At 49.2% G+C, this 18,167-nt stretch overlaps 1 protein-coding gene across 2 annotated transcripts in view; it reads left to right on the forward strand.

Annotated features, from left to right (window-relative positions):
* Nucleotides 1-18,167, forward strand: part of FBXO21 (F-box protein 21) — a 45,203-nt gene that overhangs the window by 22,886 nt on the left and 4,150 nt on the right. Inside the window, exons 8-11 of one of the 2 annotated variants that reach the window (XM_080821269.1) lie at nucleotides 637-816; nucleotides 1,908-2,040; nucleotides 9,449-9,660; nucleotides 11,147-11,304. In XM_080821269.1, coding sequence (XP_080677395.1) covers nucleotides 637-816; nucleotides 1,908-2,040; nucleotides 9,449-9,660; nucleotides 11,147-11,304 — 683 coding nt within the window. The remainder of the gene's footprint in view (nucleotides 1-636; nucleotides 817-1,907; nucleotides 2,041-9,448; nucleotides 9,661-11,146; nucleotides 11,305-18,167) is intronic. The other variant, XM_080821270.1, reaches the window with a different exon arrangement.

Below are 18,167 nucleotides of genomic sequence, written 5' to 3' on the forward strand. Positions count from 1 at the left end.
GAATGTTCTTGGTAATGTGGGAAGGACTTGCTTTGTGTGACCTCCTCCCACTGCTCCACTCAGCGTGGGCCACCCTGTTCGAGAGCATGGTTCACAGGAGGAACGGTGTGGTTGAGTGCCAGGGCCCTGCTCTCTGGTCTGGCGCAGGCTCCCAAGCCGAGCTGACCGCCTGAATGTGTCTGCAGACTTAGGGGCAGGGCTCCATAACTTTCCTCACAGCCCCAAGCCTCAGAGCCCACAGACACTGTGCCAACTGCGGGGTGCACAGAGGGCCTCGGCCTTCCGTCAGTATTGGTCTCAGGCAAACATTGGATTGAGTGTCTTATAGACCACGTCAGTGAATTCTAGTTTGTTCTCAAACTTAGTTTAATCTGGCCTAATTGCCCCCCAAACTGTATTTGATGCCATACATCAGTGCTGTTCCTTAAACGTCTGTGTCTTGCAGTCTTAGCACAGCAGGGCAGGTAGATTTTGAACTTTAGACAAGGCTCTAATACTTGTAACACTGCTGTGTTCGTACTCAGACTCTAATTTCAGCTACTGAAATTAGAGGTGGGGGGGGTGGGCGGTGGTTAGATAAATGCCTTGTTCATCTCTGACCCGAGATCTGGCTGACTACGTGTGCCGTTCACATAGGGCGAGCCTGGACATCTTTGACTACATCTACATAGACGCCTTTGGGAAGGGGAAGCAGCTGACCGTGAAGGAGTGTGAATACTTGATTGGCCAGCACGTGACAGCGGCGCTGTACGGGGTGGTCAACGTGAAGAAAGTGTTACAGCGCATGGTGGGAAACCTGTTAAGCCTGGGAAAGCGGTAAGGTTTTCTTGGTTTTCCAGCACTTGTGCCGAGTGCATGTCTTTGGAGGCGTGGATGGCCTTACAGAGGATTTTATTCGATGCGCAAATGGTGGATTTGGCGAAGCCGTGGATGCTGTGGGGCACAGCTGGGATTATCTATAGCTGTCAACCCACTGCGGGAAGAAACTCATCCCCGTGACACGGTGCCGTCCAGTTTAAGATGTGCTAAGTGATTCTTTGACACCTTCGCAGTCCGCTCGTGCAAGCTGTCCATAATACTGAAAGCATTCTTGAGTAACAAGGGTATTTTAGATGGGTGAAGGTTATTTTTCGGGGGCAAGATGTTCTCACGTCCAAGTGCTTTGTCAAGTCCCTTGATTTATACATTTCTATCACTTAGATAAGAAAAGTATGAAACTATTTTGCTTCTGAGTCAAAGGAAATTTGTCTTACAGGGAAAATAGAAGGTTGTTGAAGTCATAGTTTTGTTTCTTTTTAAATAGATTTTATTTTTTTAGAGCAATTTTAGGTTCATAACAAAATGAAGCAGAAAGTACAGAGTTTTCATATCGCCCCTGGCCCTTCTCCCTGCCACAGACTCTCCCACTGTCACTGTCCCCCATCAGAGCGGGACGTTAGTTGTGGTTGATGAACCTCCAAGGCCAGGTCATTAACAGAGTTTATGGTTCACATTCGCCTTCACTCTTGTAGTGTGCCTTCTGTGGGTTTGAATAAATGCATCATGACATGTGTCCACCATTGTGGTATCGTACAGAACAGTTTTCCTGTCGCATAAGAGTCCTCTGGGCTCTATCTATTCAGAATTTATTTTTAATTATGTACAAGGTCACTGAGGTGATTGTGTAGGGAATGCGATTGTGAGTTTAGTTTAATGCCCATCACCAAAGCAGGGTACAAAAGTTCTGTTTCTTTGGGGACTATCATTATTACTAAAATCATTGTAGCGACGTGCTGAACAGAAAGGAAGTTCTAGAATTAGAAAAGGTGTGGCATTTGTGTCCATTACTTTTATAACCCGGGCCTTGAAATGGAGGGTCTCAGCTCAGAAGCAAGCAGAGTAAGACGGTGATTTATGTCCCCTGCCAGGGAAGGCATCGACCAGTCCTACCAGCTCCTGAGAGACTCGTTGGATCTCTATCTGGCCATGTACCCGGACCAGGTGCAGCTCCTCCTCCTTCAAGCCAGGCTCTACTTCCACCTGGGAATCTGGCCAGAGAAGGTAATTATTTGACTTTGCTGCTTTGCTCTTACCTTAGAGAGGGAAATTCTAGCTTGAAAAGGCGGCTCTGGGAAGTTTATCCTGTATCAGCCTGGGGGGTAATAAACATAAATTGATTCACTCTCCCAATCTTGGCCCCTCAGTTAAATCTTTTTTGTCTCCTTTATTCTAAAACAATTGCATATGCTGCTAGGAGTTGCCTCTTCTCTTTGTGGTCCGTGCCTTAAGCCCCTAGAATCACCAGGCCTCAGCTCTGCGTCTCACCTGCTCTTGCCCAAACGTGTTTGCCCCAGGTCACCCCGGCTCCACAAAGGGAAGCAAAACTCTAAATGTTCCCCATCCAGCTGTGCCGGTAGTCCAGAAAGGGACCGCACATAAACACCCCTGTTTGACAAGGAGAAAATGGATCTTCCATGTATTCGGGTCCCTCTGCTGGCCTTGAAGGACTGGCTCTGTCTTTGAAAGCTGTTGAATTTTGAGCCGGGCCCACTTGGGCTTCTCCGTGTTCTAACAGCCCCTGTGGCCAGTGGCAAGCCCTTGGAAAGGACCACGCCGTCTGCGATCGGAAACACTCCTCAGCGAGCTGGGGGTGCAGCAGGGAGGGGGCCCGGTGGCTGCAGCATGGGAGCAGCTGCGCATTTCCATCATGCCCTGGCTTGGCCGTGGGAATGTGCTAGTAATCCATTTTGTTTGTGTAGAGCAGCCTGCCGAGAGAATTCTCGTACTGAGTGGTCACAGGGACGTTGCCATAAAATCATCTGCTCATGTTATTAGAGAGCAGTACATAGTCCAACTCCACATTGCATGGAATTAAACTGGCTTATTTATTCCCCACTTCAGTGGTCTAACATAGTTCTAAGAAAGGGCACATTAGTAGGAAAATCCCAAGGGATCTATCTTAAAATGCCATGTTGTCCAGCTAACAGATGTCCTCTCAGAACATCCCATGATCTGGTAGAACTAGATTCTCTGCTGAAGTGACCGTCCACTTCCCAAAACCCCCTTGTCCAGAGTTCAGTTGTTTTTTTTATTTTTTCACTTTATTTTTGAGACTGGGGTCTACGTAACTTGTTCCTGTCACTTTTTTCTTTAAGGAATTTTGTGATAATTTATAGAATGCAGAGACCCTCTCAAAGCGTGGTTTTTTATAAGTGAATTCTGTACTTTAATTACACATGAGCCATAGAAGGGGTAAGGTGAAACTCGGCTCTGGGGGAGAGTCTGCAGGAGCTCTCACATCCTTAACCTTTGATGACGGACTCAGTGTAGTGCTCACATTGCCCACTGGGGAGGTAACTTCGTATCCTCCTTGGACGGTCCAGGAACGCCATCCTGCCAAGCAAATGTCACAAAAACAAGTTCCAGATTGCTTGTGCACAGAAAATTTTTCCCACCATGACCATTCATTTGCTTTTGGGCTCAAGCACTTAGATGCCCCCTAATTTGGGAATCAGGAGTGCAAAGTAGCTCATTCTCTGCTCCGGTGACTCCCCTCCGTATGTGTGTCCTTGAGCTAGGGGAGCGACCTGAGACGGAGCAACAAAACTGGGGCTCCTGTGTGGGAAGTATTTGGGGGACACTGAAGCAGTTAGAAAAGGCTCCTCTCCAGAACAAGGGTTTGAGTTGGACCTTGGAGGGTGGGAAACTGTTTCAGAGGACAGAAAAGTAGGTTATTTCCACCTATCTGTGGCACAGAGGTGGGCCAGCTCGGTGCCACAGGCCCAACTGATGAGGGTTTATACACATAAACATATGCATATGAACGTGAGTGTGTGTGTGTGTGTGTGTGTGTGTGTAAAATTTTTTAGATCAGTTTCTGGAGGACTTGGAATTAGTTTGGCCTTTTTTTTTTTTTTAAGATTTTATTTATTTATTAGACAGAGAACACAAGTAGGCAGAGAGGCAGGCAGAGAGAGAGGAAGGGAAGCAGGCTCCCCGCTGAGCAGAGAGCCCGATGCGGGGCTCGATCCCAGGACCCTGAGATCATGACCTGAGCCGAAGGCAGAAGCTTTAACCCACTGAGCCACCCAGGCGCCCCTTAGTTTGGCCTTTTTAGGTAAAAGGGAAGTATTTCCAAACTGGGAAGACGGGAAAGTCACCTTGTGTTCATTTGAAGTAAATCAGGAAGAGCTAAGAAACACAGGTCCACTGGGTCACTGTGGCCAAGATCCAGGGCTACTGTGGCCATGATGGGAAGAGAGAGTGTAGGATGGTCACATTTTGAAAAGTCGCTGGTGCTTATCAGACACATCATTCCAACCCTGTGGGATGGATGCTGGGGTTTTGCCATTCTATAAATGATGAAACCGAGGCAGCAGAAGTCGGGTAACCTGCTGAGGCCACCTGCACAGGCTCAGGAGTTGTGGGAGAGCAGTTTGGTGCCTAAGCCCACCCTTATGCCTCACCCCTGTGCGCCAGCAGGCTCAGGGGAGAGGGTAAAGCCTGTGCCTAGGCAAATTCTGCTTTCTGCTGCCGGACTTCCTGCTTATTTCGACCCCTGGCCCTGCCTTCCCCTTTCTTCCTCTACATCTCGCTGGAAAAGATGTCCTTCCAGTTTTCCAAGGCAACCATCTGTGCCCTGGATCCCACTCTGTTTTCCTCTGTCTACAACTCCTGTTTCTGCTCTCTGCCATCAGGATTCTACTGATTCGAGTATCTCTCATCCTTGGAGAAGAAAACAAAAAGCACTCCCATGACAGCCCTGCTGGCATTCCCCTGCGGCTGCCTCCTTATCTCTCTCCTCCCCCGCAGGGCTCAAGCCCTGGCCGGCTGTGCCTACGTGAGACCGTGCGGAGGGATGGCCACCTGCCTTGCCTCCTTCGCGTGCGCCAGAACACGGTGATCATTCCCCCTTCACACACACTGCTCTTGCCAAGGGAGCCAATGACCCCTTCTTACTGAGACCATTCTTGTTGCCAGATCCACAGATAACTTGTCTTTCCTTATCTCTCTTGATCACTGGGGCTGCTCCTGCTCAGAACGCTCTGTTCCTTTGACTCTGTGGCCCACGGTTCTCAGGCTCTTGCTAGTTCCTTGTCCCGTGTTTCTTCCCTAGAGGCTCCTCACTGCGGGCTAGTTTCTTAGACTTCTGCTGACTCTACTCCTTTCCCCAAAGTGATGCCGCTGGGCCTCCTTGCTTCAGTTACCATCTGTAGGCTGACCGCTCCTGACCGACGTCTTGCCTAGACCCTGGGCTCCAGACCCACACCCCCCATGTGTGCTGCACATCTGCACATGGCTCTGTCTCCTAGAGTATTGCAGAGGCTGCCTGACTGCTCTTCCCTCTGCCCTTAGACCCTTTGAACCCGTTTAACACACTGTAGCCAGAGTCTTCCTTCCTCAAGTGCTCAGAGCCCTCTGAGTGGCTACCCCAGTGCCTTGCAGATCCGGCTCATTGTCTTCAGTACGGCTTACTAGTTTCTTGGGGGTCTGGCCCTGCCAGCCTGAGCTTCTCAGCTCTCACAGTTGCCCCTTTGGTGCTACACTGCCCAGCCATGTCCTCCATTCGTCCCTGTTCTCTTGCCTTGATCCTTGGCGTGGCCCACAGCACTGCCTAAAACACCTTTCCTTAGTCCTCAGTCCCATGTGTCGGCTACTTTTGCCAAACTTCACCTTCACCTCTGAAAGCTCTTCCTTGGCCCCTCCATGGCAGTCAGCTTCCCCTGGCCCAACAACCACGTGCTCGTCCTTTTGAAGAACTTTCTGTAAGCATACCTTGGCTGTTTGTTTACTGTGCCTTCGCCGTGGACTAGGCTCTCTAAGGACAAGGACCACGCTTTGTTCTTCACCATAGCTACTTCCCTTGCTTTTAGCACTACGGTGAAGTGAGGTGTTCCCTTGCTCCCACAACATGATAGGCGCTCAAGAAAGATGCTGGAATGAGTGATTAAGAAGTGACAGAACTGGGCGCCTGGGTGGCTCAGTTGGTTGAGCGACTGCCTTCGGCTCGGGTCATGATCCTGGACTTCCGGGATTGAGTCCCGCATCGGGCTCCCAGCTCCTTAGGGAGTCTGCTTCTCCCTCTGACCTTCTCCTCTCTCATGCTCTCTCTCATTCATTCTCTCTCAAAATAAATAAATAAAATCTTTAAAAAAAAAAAAGAAAAGAAGTGACAGAACTTCGGGATGCCTGGGTGGCTCAGTCAGTTAAGTGACTGCCTTCAACTCAGGTCATGGTCTCTGGGTCCTGGGATTGAACCCCGCAGTAGGCTCCCTGCTCAGCGGGGAGTCTGCTTCTCTCTCTCTCTCTCTCTTCTTCAAATAAATAAATAAAATCTTTTTTTTTTTTTTAAGATTTTATTTATTTGGGGCGCCTGGGTGGCTCAGTGGGTTAAAGCCTCTGCCTTCGGCTCAGGTCGTGATCTCAGGGTCCTGGGATCGAGCCCCGCGTCGGGCTCTCTGCTCGGCGGGGAGCCTGCTTCCTCCTCCCTCTCTCTCTCTCTCTGCCTCTCTGCCTGCTTGTGATCTCTGTCAAATAAATAAATAAAATCTTTTTAAAATTTTTATTTATTTATTTATTTGACAAAGAGGGAGACAGCGAGAGAGAGCACACAAGCAGGCGGAGTGGCACAGGGAGAAACAAGCTTCCCACCAAGCAGAGAGCCCAATGTGGGGCTCCATCCCAGGACCCCGGGATCATGACCTGAGCCAAAGGCAGCTGCCTAACAACTGAGCCACCCAGGGGCCCCAAATAAATAAAATCTTTAAAAAAAAAAAAAAGTGACAGAACTTCATTAGATAATGAGGGAGAGGATGTCCAGCTTTTCCACAATGTTTGGCCACATAAAGAGTGAGTGTTTGGAGAGCAGACTTGTTTCAGAGACAGGAGAAGGTGTCCAGTTTGGGGCATGCTGGATTTGATACAGTCTGGGGCCATCGAGGGCAGCTGAGGGCATTCGGCAGGGGCTCCTCATATCAGCACCCGGTGGCCGAAGCCCCAGAAGCAGCAGAGGCCACAGGCAAATGGATATCTGAGGCCTGGAGCCAGGCGCATCATAGAGAGTCTTGGGGGAAACCTGTAGTTATGAGAACAGAATAGGGCTGGCAGACTCTGCTACCTGGCTTTGTCACGTTTCTTCAAAGGCATATCTCGTAGAAGGCCCATTTGTTTACTCTCCGTCTCTGGCTGCTTTCCAGCCGCAAGGGGCAAAGAAGAGTAGTAGGGTCGTAGACCATATGGCCCACAAAGCCTGAAGTATTTGTTCTCTGGCTCTTTACAGTAAGGGTTGCCAAATGTGAGTGATAGACACTTCCACCCCTCGTTCTAAGATCTCTACCCCCAAATCTGTGGGCTCCTGGGATTATTGGCCTAGACATTTGGTTGGAGACGTCACGGCAGCTCACCGTCACTGCTGTTCTTCAGGAGCGCGCCAGGGCCCCAGCCCGCTCTCTTTTCTGTTTCTGCCCTCTCCCTTCACCCTGTCATCCACACATCAGGAGAAGGAGGCCGTAATTACCCCTGGATCGTATCTCCTGATCCTCCACGTGAGTCTTAGAAGACTTACATCTGTTCCACTTATCTGCCGGGGAGGGGCTGCTAGTTTGGGAGGGGAGCTGTGTCTGCAGAATGTCACGGAAGTGCAGTTAAAAGTAACTGTAGTCGACCCTTGTGCAACCCGGGGGGTTGGGGTGCTGGCCCCCGATGTGGTTAAAAATCCACATACAACTTGACTTCCCCAGAACTTAACCAGGAGCCTGCTCTCGACCAGAGGCCTTACTGATAGCAAGTAGTTGATGAACACATACACGCTATATGAAAGCCTACTGTGTTCTTACAATAAAGTAAGCTAGAGGAAAGAAAATATTACTAAAAAAATCACAAAGAAAAAATAGATTTGCAGCCCTGTACTAGAAACAATCGTCACGTAAGTGGACCCACACAGTTCAAACCCAAGGGTCCGCTGTGCTTGGAACTGCATGTGGGAACACAAGGGAAGCCATAATGCACACAGAGGAAATAGAAGCTCACCATTCAAATCCCATGCTTTTAGCTAAAAAGTATACATATTGTCCGTGTCCCCCCCTATTAGAGGTGGGATGTGGGAGGAAACTGGCACTCAGGTGCTACTTGTTGAAACTGGATTTGAGGTGCTTAGGGTTGTACCATCTGGTCCATTTTCCTAACAGTGAATTAAAATGCTCCTTGTCTCGCTTTGGTAAGATGGTGGTTGAGACCTGATACTGAAAGTCAGCTTGGGGTCCACACCTCCCTCCCCTCACAGCCCGGGGACCTCAGGCAAGTTCCTTAACTTCATAGTGCCTGACTCCTCTTCTGGAAGTCCTCGCTGATCGTACTGCTGACCTTCAGCTTGGGAGGAGTAAATGAAGTAAGACGTGGTGGGCTGGGCACAGTGATCAGCGGAGAAGCAGCATTCAGTAAATACTGAGATCCTGGAAGTCTCGATCTGGAAGACAAGATCAGGTTTCGGAGTAACATCCTTCATTGTGAAAAACTAGTCTTCACAACACTTTTACTGGGTCAAAATGTATCAGGAAATAGGACAGTTATTAATCATCTTTTGGTAAGTGAATAAACTAGACGTAGAAACAGCCAGTTTGATGGATCTGGGACTAGAATCCAGGTCATTCTGTCTGCTCGAATGCTCTGTCTCACGACTCCGTAAAGAGGAAGAGCTCCTGTTCCCCCAGGAGGAGCACGTCCGAGAGCCTCTGCTGAATGCCGTAGAACAGGCACTGGATGATTGTGTGTGTGTGTGTGTAAAGCTTCATTTGAATCTGCAGTTTTCCTTAGAGGCACTGTGTACAGTAGGAGGAACCGTGACCTTGGAGTCAGACGGTTCTGCTGCTAGTGGCTTAGTGATTTCTATTCCACAGAGATGTGGTCTCTCCTTGCCCCTCAAGTACAGCGTTCCGCTGGGAGTTACAGTAATTGAAGCGATGCGTATGCTTCCAGAACCCGAGACCCGTTTTCATCAGCTCGGCTCATTCGCATCACTCGGGTGTCTTCTCTGTCGCCCCTTGTGCAGCAAAGGCAGCTCTGTCCCCTTGAGCTGGACCAAAGCAGCTTAGCAACTCTCTTACCCCCCCAGTTGACAAGTGGCAGATTATAATTGTCTCCTTTCGGTGTATGAAAAACTGAATCCCCACACTGACCAAGACTGTTAGAACCTTTTAGAGTTCCATAATCCAGATGTGCCCGTGGGTGGCCGGCCCGGGCCTCCTCCCCCGTGCTTACTGCAGCACACTTGAGTTTCTGAGTCACTCCTCTGTTCCTGCTGGTCGGATTTGAAGGTCTGGGGCCAGTGCCCAGCCTTTGAAGGGCGACCAGCAGCTCACAGACCGCGGGGGCCATCAGCACAGCCCCGCCTTGCCGTCCTTCGCCAGGTTATGTAGCTCTAAATCCCGTGCCGTGAAAAAGAAAAGGCCTAAATGAAAATATTATCTCCTAGTCTTTCTGTCTTGTCTTGAAGGTGCTTGACATCCTCCAGCACATTCAGACCCTAGACCCCGGGCAGCACGGGGCGGTGGGCTATCTGGTGCAGCACACATTAGAGCACATTGAGCGCAAGAAGGAGGAGGTGGGCGTGGAGGTGAAGCTGCGCTCCCACGAGAAGCACAGAGACGTCTGCTACTCCATTGGGCTCATTATGAAGCATAAGAGGTGAGTGCCTGTGCCGCCCATCCCCCGCGCCTGCAGAGGACGCCCGGCGTGCCCCCGGAGCATGCTTCTCAGGAGCCACTGCGTCTGAGTGTCCACCACGAAAACCACCGAAGGCTGAACTGGTCTGAACCGGATCCACTCTTTTTGTTCAGTCAGGAGGATCTGTAAGCCGCAGGGTTCTTTTCCCTCTCATTTCCTCATTGTTCTGATGCTGCTTTTCATCTCCATCCCCTTGCGTCTGAGTCGTGGGTAGGGTTTGCTGGGTAGTAGGGCATGCGGTGCTGGAGTACTAGGCGAGATGCAAGTGTCTCCACGGCAACTGTGCTGAATGCCCCCCTACCCCCTGCTGGCTGGGAGGGAGGGTGCCCGTTCTCACTGGCCTGTGTTCTTGCCACACTGTTGAGAATGCACTTACTTACGTAGTAAATGGCAAATAATATTTCACTGTGGTTTTCGTGTGCATTTCCCAGATTGCAGTCTGATTATGCAGAGTGACTCGTAAATGTACAAAAAGAAGCTTCTTCAGGTTTCCTTTTATGAAGCATCTCTTCTGGTATTCTTACTTTTCACCTGAGTCATTTGCCTTTCTTGTTGGTTCGTAGCCATGTGCCCTGCTGCTAGCGTCTCTTTGTGTGTACGTGGCAAATACCTTTGCCTGGTGTGGTGCTAGCATTCTTCATTCTTTTATTACTTTTTTTTTTTCAACTTCATTATGGAAATTTCAGACATACACCTGTGGAGATGGTGTAGCAAACCGGGGCATGTGCTCCCATACCCAGCCTCAGCCGTTGTGAGGGTTCGCCCTCACTGTTCCTCCCCCAGCCCCACCACACACCCACCTCCCCAGGCCCGTACCAGACGTCATTCCCTCTGTAGCTGTTGAATTTCGTGTCCCTAAAAGGTAAAGGCTTGCTCTGTTGCTTAGAAGTACATTTACCATCCTCTTGTCACACCTAAGGAAGGACAGTTCCTTCACCTCGTCACGTCAGTCTGGTCAGAGCTCCTGTTGCCCGGTGGCCTGTACGTGTTTTAACAGTCTGTTTGGATCTGGCGCCTGTAATACTATTGAATGGATTGAGACTCTACCCTTAGGGACTGAATTGTTCCTACCTGGCTTGAGGAATCTTAAACCCGTCCTGTGTCATGAAGCTATCTTAAGAATTCTACATTTTATATCTAGGCCTTCGTCCTGCTAATATTGTGCATTGCTCTCAGTCCTGAGTCTTGATACCCCTTCCATTCGGATAACCAGTTGTCCCATGACGGTTGGTTGAAGTTTTTTCTTTTCCAACTGCGGTGCTATGTTGATAATAAGAGTGGCTTACAAAGGGGGCCAAGAGTGTCGTGAAAAATGCTTAACAGGGATAAACGCAGGTAAGTTTGTAAGGACATGAACTTAGGAGAACCAAGCCATTATTTATACATCCCATAGTCACCGTGACAGGGTCCCGGGGAACTGATTTGCCATTGCTCTTATGTTAATTAGGTATGGCTATAACTGTGTGATCTATGGTTGGGACCCCACCTGCATGATGGGACACGAGTGGATCCGAAACATGAACGTCCACAGCCTGCCTCATGGCCATCATCAGCCTTTCTATAATGTTCTGGTGGAAGATGGTTCTTGTAGATATGCAGCCCAAGGTAAGTACTTAGTTCTTTGTGTACCTGTAATGACACGCAGGGCATCTTTTTTTTTTTTTTTAAGATTTTATTTATTTATTTGACAGAGATCACAAGTAGGCAGAGCAGCAGGCAGAGAGAGAGGGGGAAGCAGGCTCCCTGCTGAGCAGAGAGCCTGATGCGGGGCTCAATTCCAGGACCCTGAGATCATGACCTGAGCTGAAGGCAGAGGCTTAACCCACTGAGCCACCCAGGTGCCCCAGGCAGACGCATCTTAAGCACACATTTGAGCACTCTGATATTGTGGGCACAGCCATCAGTGTTATTTAGAGATGACAGTTGACAGTTGTCTGATGGCTAACCTCATCAGGGCCGATACCCTGCTAAACATGGATAGGTGTGCCCTAGTATGGCCATGCCATGGGTTAATTAGTCACTGCTCCCAGATCCCCCAGATTCTCCCCTCCGTCACCACCACACCCAGACCCTCTTCCAGGGCTGTTGCCAACCTCTGTTCTGATTGGTCATTACCTTTGCCAATCAAATTCCTGAAAGTCTTGGTTGCCAGGCCTTATAATTGGTTCCCTCCAGGCAGAGAGGGCCAGCCTGTGCCATGTGCTTATGGCCTGTCTGAGCTGGAGGGCAATGAGTGGATACTGTTGGGGGGTCTACCCTAGCAGCCTCTGGCACCCTGAGACTGGCCTCCGGTTGTGCTCCACCCCCTCCCCCGCCCCTGTGGAGACTCCCTCAAGTGGCCATGATGGGAACTGCAGTCCACAGCTGTTGCAAAAGGCAGTAACAGATACTGGGTGTGTAAAAATCTCAGAAGTATCAAAACACTACGAAGTTTCCTGTTCGTGTTGATTCATCAGAAGCTGAGAGAGAGTTGTATACAGAATCAAGAGAAAGTCTGTTCGTTGAGGCTGGAAGTCACTTAACCTCCATCAGTGTAACGGGGCACTTGTAGGAGAGTGTGTGTGCCCGTGTCAGAGCAAGGGGCCCACAGGAAGGTTATCTGACTTTGAAGTCGTGCCATATAAAAAAAGAAAATCACATAGGGGCTCCTGGGTGGCTCAGTCAGTTAAGCGTCTCGCTTCGGGCTTGGGTTATGATCCCAGCATCCTGGGATTGAGCCCCACATGGGGCTCCCTGCTCAACGGGGAGCCAGCGGGAACCCTCTCCCACTCTCCCTGCTTGTGTTCCCTCTCTCACTATCTCTCTCTGTCATAAATAAATAAAATCTTTTAAAGAACTTTTTAAAAATGAAAAAATAACATAAAATGAAATAGGCTTTTCAGAGTCGATTAAACTGGGTATTTGGTTTTAGGTGTTCTGAATTTGGTGTCTGTTGAAGATTCAGGAATTCGTCTCTAACAGATCTAAGTAAACATGCAATGTAAAATTTAGAGTTATGATATGGTAATGACTTTGCAAAAAAAATAGTACACTTGATATCTGGTTGCAGTTTTACATCCTAAAACTGAGATTGAGTGAAGTGATTGTGGGTAATGTCAGCAAGTTGCCTTTTTTAGTTTTAAATTCTGAGACTTTCAGAACATTTTTGACGTGAACAGCTGGAATTCCCCTGTGAGAGCGGACTGTCTTCTCCCAGGGTTCCCATCGGCCTGCGGTTTCCCAGGAGTCTGCTGCGTGCCAGGTCGGTGCAGCATCGCGGGTCCAGGCAGCACCGTGGTCCTGTGCACTTGGACGTGCTCAGGGGTGTCTCAGGGGTCTTGAGTTCTTGTGGCAGCATCTCTGACTTCTCTGTCTCTCCCCCTGCTCCGTGGTCCCGGTAGTCCACAGATGACACCAACTCCATCTCCTGAATGTCTGTCACTCGTGTTTCCATCCACTAGTGGCTATTCCTGGCACCTCTTCCCCCAGGGCTACAGGTATTCCTGGCGTGCACCATTCCAACTTTCTCAGTGGTATCCCCCCCAGACTCCCCTGCAGGGCCCAGAGGTGACCTGGACCCTCCCTCACAGCCTCATCTCTGTTCCCAGCCCTTCAACCTTTGTGGTTCCTTGAGACCATCCTACTTGCAGGTTTTCACACAGGTGATTGTCCCTTGCGAACAGGCTCTTTTCTCCCCGCTACCACTCCCCCAGAGGCTCAGATCCGGTCATCTGCCCCTGCTCTGAGCTCGCTGACACCCTGCCCCTTCTGAGTCCTCACACCTTTGGGAGAGTTGCAGTGTTTCCCGTCGAACCATCTGGCTCTCAGTCCAGTAAGCTCTGTGAGTGCAGAGCCAGAGCCCAGTCTGCCTGTCCCATGATGAGTCCCTGTAGATGTTCACATCTTTGACAGAGCAGCCTACAAATGGAAGTGCATGATAATGAGATGCGTGTAAGTAGCAGGTCACTAATCAGGTGCTAGCTTTTTTTACGACTTTGTTGAAGTTAAGCATATTTGAAAAATATGGTTAAAACATCAAATACCCCATACACCTTCCATTAGATTCAATAGCTAGTATTTAGCATCTGTGTTTTATCTGTACGTAGAGATTTCAGGTTTTTGCTGAACCATTTAAGACTCTTGCAGACATCAGGACTTAAATGCTGAATCACGCATCTTCTAAGAATAAGACTCTTCTCTGCGTTACTGTAGTTACATCACCACACGTAGCAAGTAACAGTGACCTCCTGTCTCATCCTGGGTCAGTGGTCACATCCCTGGTTGTCACAGCGTAACTTTGATAGCTGTTGGTTTGTTTTCACACCATGATCCAGCCAGGATTCACACAAATGATTCCGCACTTGGTTTCTGTTGTCTCTCTAAAGGCGTAGTCCTCTCTTAATAAAACCAGTTAGTTCCTTATTCCTCACCTTGTTTTCTTCCTTTTTCATGTGACTTTCATTTTCTGAACTCTCCAGGCCGGTTGCCATAGAAATTGCCTAACATTCTGGATCTGTCTCACTGTTTCCTTATCTGTATTATCTGTAAACCGGAAGCCAATCAGGTCTGAGGCTTGATTAGATCAGGTTAATATTTTTGGGCTAGAATGCTTCCTGTCAGATGCGTGTCTGTCACGTGCATCTTCTCCAGAGCCCCCGCTGATGTCCCACTGTCAGTAGGTGGAGTTTGGCCAGTTGGCTAAGATCCGTGTAAGGGAGTTTTCCCTTTGCAACTAACACTGATGTCCTTGCCTAAATTATTATAGGAGAGCTGCAGAATGATGATTTTTACTGCTGTTTTCCCTGCTTCTGTAAACAAGAGCTTTCCTGCCTTCTGTCCCCTCATCCCCTTCCCCTTTCTCCCTCCCCACTTATCCCTCTACTTTCTGTCTCTGTGCCTCTCCTCCCATAAATTCCTAGATTTTTATTTAGTCAATGTGTTAAAATCATTTGGGACAATTTATGCTCAGATTAACCCATGTTTAGCCAAACGTAAACCTTGAGAGGCTAAATTTCAATTTAAAAAATACTGGGGCACCTGGCTGGCTCAGTTGCTAATGCAGCTCTTGACCTCGGGGTCCTGAGTTCGAGCCCCATGTCGGGTATAAAGATTACTTAAAAATAAATATTTTTAAAAAACCAACTTACTTCAGTATGTTTTTGAACATTTCTGGGTTAATTTATTTACATCAGATTATTTTGCTTTTAAATTTTTTCTTGATTTAAATTTTCAGCCTGTGACTCAGGTACTCCTTTTAACTTGGGTAGAGCCCACTGATGAATGCCTCCCTAATTATGCCCTTCACAGAGAGTTGAGAGAGTGAATTATAAGCCACGTGCATGCATGAGATCCTCAAATAGTTTTAGTCTACATAATTAAGAGAATTTTTCTCCCAATATGTTAGATTGTACTTAAGTCCAAATGGGGTGGTAGACAGCATCTTGCATGTGTTTAACTTTTGTTCCCACTAGGGGGCATGCTTTAGTACTTTGGACACCACGGGGGAGCAGCGCGTCCTTTCTCAGCTTCCCTCTGTACTTCTTAGATACTGCAGAAAGTGAACATCACAGGTGGTCAGAACCAAGTCAGCTGCCCATATCGGAAGACCAGTCATTCCCTGCAATTTGAGAACCCAGTTCTTACGTGTGTCTTGTGTAAGAATGAGCACGCGCCTCAAGAGGATGCTTGGTGCACGGTAGGCCTCGCCAAGCGTCAGCTCCCCTTTCTGTCATTCGTCTTATGCTTCAGAACGAGTTTCCACCCACGAGCAGTCCGTGGTAGTCTGCACGTGCTGGCGTGCGGGTGGAGTATACATTTCCAGCCACTGCCGAGCGGGGTATGGCTGTTTGTTTTAAACGGTGACTATCTCGAGTGCCCATTCTGCCGTGTCCCAGCAGTTCCACCCCGGGTCCGTCCACTGGGGACACAGTGACACAGGTCTGTGTGTTCTTGTTATACTAGGACAAAGGTGTCATTCGTGCGATGCCCCTGGTCCAAACTCTGGAATGCTAAGCTGCAGTCAGTCCGTTGCTGGTAAATGCTTACAGTGTGGTATACATACTGCACACACACACATGCGTACATGTATGCAGTTATGCTGTACACCGAAAACAATGCCACATTCTCTTTATATGTAGTTATGTTTAGCTTCTTCTGTCTGTGTTCACAGAAGAGGATCTGGAAGGACACACTCACAGTGGGTGGTTTCTTCTCAGGAGGGGATGATTCCACGTGGTATTGCCATAGTTGTATAGAACTATATTTGTGTACCCGGGTGGCCGAAGTTTTTTATTTTATTTTTTCTTAAGTAGGCTCCATGCCCAGCGTGGGGCTCGAACTCATGACCCTGAGATTGAGTTGCATGCTCTACCAACTGAGTCAGCCAGCCACCCCTGGGGTAGCTGAATATTTAAAATAAGATAAGCAGACGCATTTCCGTAAAAATGTCAAGGAAATTGGGAAGGACTTAGGATTTCTCCAGGACTTTTAAGTAGGCCCTGTTTGATATTTTCTCATGGAAGTTTTATATTGCTTAGTTTTTTCAGTCCCCTTCAGGTAAATTTTTTTTTAAACTTTATTTAGTGGATATCCCCCTGTTAATACATAGTCGCCATCTTCATTATCTTTTTTTCTCAGAAATGTTTTTATCAAGGCACCTGGGTGGCTCAGTCAGTTAAACATCCAACTCTTGATTTCATCTCAGGTCGTGATTTCAGGGTTCTGGGATTGAACCCCGCATTGGGCTCTGCAGTCAGCGAAGAGTCTACTTAAGACTCTCTCTCCCTCTCTGTTTCCCTCTGCTACTCCCCTTGCCCCCGCTCATGCTCTCTTGCTCTCTAAAAAATCTTTTTCTTTTTAAGATTTTATTTATTCATTTGAGACAGAGAGAGAGAGAGAAGGAGCAGCAGGGAGAGGCAGAGGTAGAGGGAGAAGCAGACTCCCTGCTGAGCTGGGAGCCTGATGTGGGGCTTGATCCCAGGACCCTGAGATCATAACCTGAGCCGAAGGCAGAGGCTTAATCATCTAAGCCACCCAGGCACCCCCCAAATAAATCATTTTTTAAATGTTTTTATTGGGGCACCTGGGTGGCTCAATGAGTTAAGCCTCTGCCTTCGGCTCAGGTCATGATCTCAGGGTACTGGAATCGAGCCCTACGTCGGGCTCTCTGCTCAGCAGGAAGCCTGCTTTCCCCCCTCTCTCTGCCTGCCTCTCTGCCTACTTGTGATCTCTGTCAAATAAATAAAATCTTAAAAATAAATAAATAAATAATGTTTTCATTAATATTTCTTTCCTGTTTTGCTAGTAACCTGGGCAGGTAAATAAATGCACAGAACCCAGCCCCTGTCCCTCTTATCGGCCAGGCATGGGGCCACGACCACTGCCTTGGGCTGCCGCTGACCCCTCACGTGACTTGCCAGACGATCTGTCTGTGCTTCCCTTGCCTCTCGGGCCCACACACAGAATCCTGCACAGCCACTACTGGCTCACATTATCCTTCCAGATCCATGATCAAAATCTGACCTTGACCTTTCTCTCCTCCCAGTACTCGAGCTGCTACTTAATACACACAAAAACGGGGAGGGAGAGACAATGCTAAAACATACGTCTGAATTCTTTTGAACGGTTGCTGTCAGCATGTTGGTCTAGACAGTTCTTTGTGGTGGGGACCGTTCTGTGCATTTCTTTCGCAGTGACCCTAGCCTCTTCCACCTGATGTCAGTGGCTGCCCCCAGTGGTGACAACCAGATCTGGCTTCAGATTTTTCTTTGTTCTGCTAGGGACAGACTAGCCCCCTGTTGAGAGAACCACTGCTCTCCATAAACTGGCAACAGAGCCGTTGTTCTGAATTACTGACTTGAGTTCTTTTTAAATGTTTCCATCCTGCCTGCTGATGACAGGTAATGGTAGCGCCTCCAGAAACTTGAGCCCACCCCCCCATACTTCTTCGTCCCTCTGCAGGGGACCCTGAGGCCCTCGGCAGCTGCCCTGGCTCCGGCACCGGCCGTGGTTCCACCCCGTGCGCCTGCAGTGCTGCCCTCAGGGAGGGGCACCAGGGGCAAATGCGGGAAGGTTAGAAACCTGTAACCCCTAAGTGAGGAGCTCAAGTTCTCTACAGAGATCTCGTCGTCAGCAATAGCGGTCAGGGTTGCAGGCTACTCCATCTCCCTTTTGAAGAACCTCGGGCTTCTGTGTCCACAGAGCACCGTCAGTCAGAGCCTGCCCTGCCAGGACCACGGCGGGCCCTCAAGTCAGTCCCCTCTCCTTCGTCCCTGCCGCTGCTCTGGTGCGTCTCCTACTCTGATGCCCTCAGCTCTGGCCTCGGGCTGTCGGGATTCGAGTCCCGGCCGCCTCCTGGGCCAGGGCTTTTGGTCCGTGTCACAGTTCACTCAGTTGGCAGGGACCCCGTGGGGAAGGCCGCGTGTGTGCGTGCACTGGGAGCTGGAGCCCGGTAGGCTGCCGCAGTGGCCGATGGGGCGGGAGCCCCCCGA

Source organism: Martes martes (genome assembly GCF_963455335.1).
Source record: "Martes martes genome assembly, chromosome: 13".
Lineage (NCBI taxonomy): Eukaryota > Metazoa > Chordata > Mammalia > Carnivora > Mustelidae > Martes > Martes martes.